The 6,000-nt window shown below is 43.2% G+C and overlaps 1 protein-coding gene across 2 annotated transcripts in view; it reads left to right on the forward strand.

Annotated features, from left to right (window-relative positions):
• Positions 1 to 4,334, forward strand: part of Cfi (complement factor I) — a 38,552-nt gene extending 34,218 nt beyond the window's left edge. For both annotated transcript variants that reach the window (XM_029537666.1, XM_029537667.1), the window contains exons 12-14: positions 1,339 to 1,616; positions 3,257 to 3,361; positions 3,926 to 4,334. In XM_029537666.1, coding sequence (XP_029393526.1) covers positions 1,339 to 1,616; positions 3,257 to 3,361; positions 3,926 to 4,143 — 601 coding nt within the window. In that variant the 3' untranslated portion in view covers positions 4,144 to 4,334. The remainder of the gene's footprint in view (positions 1 to 1,338; positions 1,617 to 3,256; positions 3,362 to 3,925) is intronic.
• The last annotated feature ends 1,666 nt before the right edge of the window (positions 4,335 to 6,000 follow it).

Genomic DNA, 6,000 nt, shown 5'->3' on the forward strand with positions numbered 1-6,000 from the left:
CATGTTTTCTAAGTGCTTTCTGGTTTTGCTAACTTCTGTTCCCCAGTGCCCAGTACAATACCTGCCTGTGTAGTTGGCAAACACTATGTCTGTGCCCAGTAAGCCAGAGAAGCAGAGTTAACCTTCAAGGAATATTTATGATCCCTGCACCTATAATACAACCCAAATCAACATGGATGGCAGCATTCTTGGAACACTTAGGTATAAGTAAAAGCATCCAAGCATCACATTATCTCCTAGGACATTGCTGTTGAACTGTATGTACTGTGATGGTCTGAGCTGTTATGAAGGAAGGAGAAATTCTATTCAGTTTGTACTATTTGATGTGGAAACAAGATTATAGATGATTTTTTTTTTTTTTTGGTTTTTTCAAGACAGGGTTTCTCTGTATTGCCCTGGCTTTCCTGGAACTCACTTTGTAGACCAGGCTGGCGTTGAACTCAGAAATCCGCCTGCCTCTGCCTCCCAAGTGCTGGGATTAAAGGCGTGTGCCACCACACCCGGCAGGTGATTTTTTAATAATATACAGAGGACATGATTTAAGAAGATATTTTAATGTTCAAGATTTTGCTCATGGACAGTCCACTCTGTGACATATTTCACTACCTGGAAAGGTTAGACAATGAGATCATGGGAAGAGCTGGGGACTCAGTGCTCTCTCCATTGACCACTCAATCACCCTAGTCTACATCAATGCAATTCTCCAGATTCATATCTGTCTTAGGGTTTTACTGCTGGGAACAGACACCATGACCAAGGCAACTCTTATAGGGACAACATTTAATTGGGGCTGGCTTACAGGTTCAGAGGTTCAGATAATCAAGGCAGGAGCATGGCAGCATCCAGGCAGGCATGGTGCAGGCAGAGCTGAGAGTTCTACATCTTCAACTGAAAGTTTCTAGTAAAAGACTAGCTTCCAGGCAGAAGGTTCTAAAGCCCATACCCACAACCAGGTCATATTCCCTGGGCCGAGCATATATGCCATCACAATATCACTAAAGATTAAAAAAAAAAAACCACTGAGATTTATCCTTTAAAGGAAAAACTACAAAGATGAAATACCAAGATCCATCTCTTTTTCTTGATATAGTTCGTTTCCTGTTCCTTTCTTTCTTTCTTTCTTTTTTTTTTTTTTTTAAGATTTTATTTATTTGTTTATTATATGTAAGTGCACTGTAGCTGTCTTCAGACACTCCAGAAGAGGGCATCAGATCTTGTTACAGATGGTTATGAGCCACTATGTGGTTGCTGGGATTTGAACTCTGGACCTTCGGAAGAGCAGTCGGGTGCTCTTACCCACTGAGCCATCTCACCAGCCCCTGTTCCTTTCTTTTTCAGACCCAGTAGAGCTCACAGTTACCAAATCTGGTCGGCTTTATTAGACTGGCTAAAACCTAATTCTGAGTTGACAATTCAAACAGTGAAGAGAGTTATTGTCCACGAAAACTATAATGGAGCCACCTTCCAAAACGACATAGCTTTGGTTGAAATGAAAATGCACACGGGCAAGAAAGAATGTCAACTCTCCAATTCTGTCCCTGCCTGTGTCCCGTGGTCTCCATTTCTGTTCCAGCCGAATGACAGATGCATCATCTCTGGATGGGGTCGAGAGAAAGGTATGTGCTTTACCTCCGGGGTTGGAAATTGGATTAGAAATGCATGGAAACCGTCTAATACTCATAGAAATATCGTGTACAGAAAAGCCAGCATCCATCCAATAAGGGTTGCCTGCCTAGGCTCACAGCCTGAGTCACTGCTCAGAACCCCATTATCAGAAGGACCACATGACATTGCAGATGCAGCTTAATGCTTGGGTGTTTGTTTAGCACCTGCAAGTTCCTGGGTTTGATTCTCAAGATTGAAAACAAGAGACCAAATGTGTTCTTGTGACAGTGCACACCTAGAATCCCAGAACCAGGCGGACTGGGAGTTCAACACCATCCTTGAGGCTAACAAGATTCACTTCATTTTTGACCTAGAGAAGTACTAATTAAACAGTTTTACTTCAAATGGACCTGAGAGAGTACGTGGAGATGTCGAAGTTCCTTTGACTTAAATGGGAAGGAATGTCTACTTTCTTGTCTATCACTTCAGGTCACTTAAGGAGGTACTTCCTTAAGTGCAAAAACATGCACAAGCTAACAGCAGCATAGTACTGTCTAACTTCTTCAAGGCTGTTTTCCGATGGTAATTTCAAGTAAATTCGTGGTTGTAGGAAAAAATATCAAAGATCATGTGAGAAAGCTCCATTACTGTCTCCTATGCCATTCCCCTATGTAGGAGCGGGTTACACCTCAGTCACATGGGCCAGCTCTAATTTACTAAATGACTGACTCAGGCCTCACCTTCGACAGCCTTCCTTCATGGTTCATTTAAATTTAGAAAGGTAATTCTAGAAACTAGGGATATGAAGAGACTATGATTTAAATGTGCCAAGGAAATGTCTTCAATAATTAATATATGTAATAATTAATAAAGTACATTCATGTATCTCATTAATGGTTTACTAAGCTAAGACCATCTTTATTTAGACTTCTCCTTTGTGGCTTCTAAATGTCTCTCTTAATCCAGATATTATTGCACATGCCAGCAAGATTCTGCTGAAGGGACCCTGATATAGCGGCCTCTTGTGAGGCTATGCCAGTGCCTGGCAAACACAGAAGTGAAGGCTCACAGTCAGCTATTGGATGAAACACAGGGCCCCCAATGGAGGAGCTAGAGAAAGTACCCAAGGAGCTGAAGGGGGCTGCAACCCTGTAGGTGCAACAACAATATGAACTAACCAGTACCCCCTGAGCTCGTGTCTCTAACTGCATATGTAGCAGAAGATGGCCTAATCAGCCATCATTGGAAAGAGAGGCCCCTTGGTCTTGCAAACTTTATATGACCCAGCACAGGGGAAGGCCAGGGCCAAGAAGTGGGAGTGGGTGGGTAGGGGAACAGGGGTGGGGGGAGGGTATAGGGAACTTTTGGGATAGCATCTGAAATGTAAATAAAATATCTAATAAAAAAACAAGCAAACAAACAAACAAAAAAGATAAAAATTCTTTAAAATCTTTTTCAGTTTGTATTTTTAATTTAATTTAGTTTTCTTTTTTAAAAAGATGTAGATACTGCCATTTTCTTGTAAAAAATAGCTCCATAATAATCTTTAAGTGACTATAGTGTGATCTGTTTAAATGGAATTCTTTTATTTTTTTAAATAAATTATTTGTTTTGTTTTTTTTTTAAATGTCTCTCTTCTCACTTTGTATAGATAACCAAAGAGTCTACTCACTCCGATGGGGCCAAGTCGATCTAATAGGAAACTGCTCCCAGTTCTACCCAGATCGCTACTATGAGAAAGAGATGCAGTGCGCAGGTGAGTGCCCCTGGGTAGCCTGGGGTACCCATTCTATTAGTGCCCACTGGGTAGCCTGGGGTGCCCATTCTATTAGTCGGCTTTGATTCTTCCCCATTGCATCCGAATGTCCTTACACAGTGGGGTAGAGCACAAAAGTGAAGCTGGAAAACTAGGCTAACTTAGGGAAACAAACAGAAGGTTTACAAATTATCTCCTATACTTCAACCTGCAATCCCAAGAGGGACCCGTGACAGCCCTGTCAGGAAAGGTTTTGCTTGTTTTCTTCGCTTTTTTTTTTTTAAGATTTATTTATTATATATAAGTCCACTGTAGCTGTCTTCAGACATACCAGAAGAGGACGTCAGATCTCATTTCAGGTGGTTGTGAGCCATCATGTGGTTGCTGGGATTTGAACTCTGGACCTATGGAAGAGCAGTCAGTGCTCTTAACCACTCAGCCATCTCTCCAGCCCAGGAAAGTTTTTAAAAAGTGCAAATCCTTCTGTGCATCAGTGCTGGGGGGGCAGGAAAGTGGCACAAGGGTCTTGACAGATGTAAGGAAGTGCGCTTTTCTCTCTCTCAGGTACCAGTGATGGGTCCATTGATGCCTGCAAAGGAGACTCCGGAGGCCCCTTGGTCTGTGAGGATATCAACAATGTCACTTACGTTTGGGGCATTGTGAGCTGGGGAGAAAATTGTGGGAAGCCCGGTTTCCCAGGTGTTTACACCAGAGTGGCCAATTATTTTGATTGGATTAGCAATCACGTTGGAAGGTCCCTTGTTTCTCAACACAATGTCTGAAGCTATAACCTCCTTCTTTCTACACTTATTCTTTCAGGAGTTACATTTTAATTGAAATGAAACTGTATAGTTCCTTCTCCTCAGAGCTGGCAAGAAGCAATTCTTACTGGCTAGTCCTAAAGTTTCTTGCAAGTTTATGCTGTTTTAGAATTCTGCCATATAATCCCCAATAAATATTCCGGCTAAGCATACAAGGTGGTTTGTGTTTGTTTGTTTGTTTTTCAGTGCCTAACACCACACAGCTACACCCTCAGCCCAACCCTCAGCCCACACATTTTATTTACAGATAGTTTACATAAACTATTCAGGAAGGAATGACATTTTGAAGGTAGTTTAATGACATTAGAATTGCACAAGACTGTGTTCAAGGCACAAATCTGCTGCCATTGGGTCATTTGTTAGATTCTTTGTGTGTTATTTTCCATCTGTATTTTGTGGTTTTTCCCTTTAGAGACCATGAACAAGCATCTATTGATCTCAAGTGGGGCACCAGGTACAGACCAAAGAAATTATCAAACCCAAGTCTAGTTTGATAAAGCAATGAGCACACTGGGACTCCTTACGGGAGCACGGAGGAGGAGTTACTTAAGGCGCTGGATCACCAATAAACTCACCCAAGTACAGATGACAACTCAGAGGAGTTGCATCGTTGGGGCTCACTACGCAATTTGTAGGCAATTCCACAGAAGACAGCCTCCTCTCCCAGCTGCTGCTTACTGCTAACACTACCCCAGAAGGACCTATTGTTAGCATTTTGTCTAGGCTCCGTTCCACAGTTACCTAGCAACAGCTAGGTGTACCTGACTCACTATAAAAGGGACTGCTTGCCCCCTCTTCTCTCCCCATTCCCCTCCCTGCTCTCTCTCCATGTGCTCATGGCCAGCCTCTACTCCTCTGCTCTCTCTGCGTTTCTCTGTCTCTAATACCCTCTTAACTCCCGTCTCATGCCCTGAATAAACTCTATTCCATACTATACCATCCTGGAGTGGCTGGTCCCTCAGGGGGGAGGGATGCCTAAGCATGGACCCACAGAGGCACCCTCTTCCCCCATACCTAACTACACATCCACCAAACATATTCCTTTATCTTTCTATAAAGCACATCACCTATTGACTCTTGTACCTTTCTGAGCTTCCTGAATCTAGTGAGTATCTAGTTTACTGGACTTTATAAACCTCCTCTCTCCCTCCTTTTTTTTCTTCCTTCTCGCTCTGGCCCTGCTTGTTCCATCCTGCCCTCTCTCCCTCCTTAAGAAGGAAGACAAGCTACAGGACATTCCACAACAAGGGAAGGTATGAAAAGGAACGCTGCGTTTACGTAAAAAGCCTGGCATAGTATCATTTATAGGGCAATGACACTGACCAGCTCTTGTCCCATTTTTCTGCTTCTTTAAGAACTGACACATTTTCCTCCTGTCACAGGCTCCCCTTGACCCTTCCCACAGCCCCCCATGTTGTCACTATCTCTTGGGGTCCTTGTTCTTAGCCTCCTTGCCAGCCACATCCTTCTGGTTGCTTCTTCTACTTTGTTCTTTCTCTGGTGTTCTGTATCTTGACTCAGTTTTCAGTTCAACTCACAGTCCAAGAACTTAGTAGTTCATATCTCCAGTCTTGACCTTTCCTTAGGATGTGTTTATAAAAAGATAGAGAGGGAGGGGAATGGGGTATGTTCTAGTCATGTATGGGAAAAGGTGTTTTTGCCTCTGGGGGTGGGGGCCTATGCTGAAGCATCCCTTCCCCCTGAGGGACCAGTCACAGCAGGGCATGGGGAGGAGAGTTAAGAGGGTAGGGTAGAAGAGGCAGAGAGAGAGAGAGAGAGAGAGAGAGAGAGAGAGAGAGAGAGAGAGAGAGAGAGAGA

This window comes from Mus pahari, chromosome 4, assembly GCF_900095145.1.
Source record: "Mus pahari chromosome 4, PAHARI_EIJ_v1.1, whole genome shotgun sequence".
Lineage (NCBI taxonomy): Eukaryota > Metazoa > Chordata > Mammalia > Rodentia > Muridae > Mus > Mus pahari.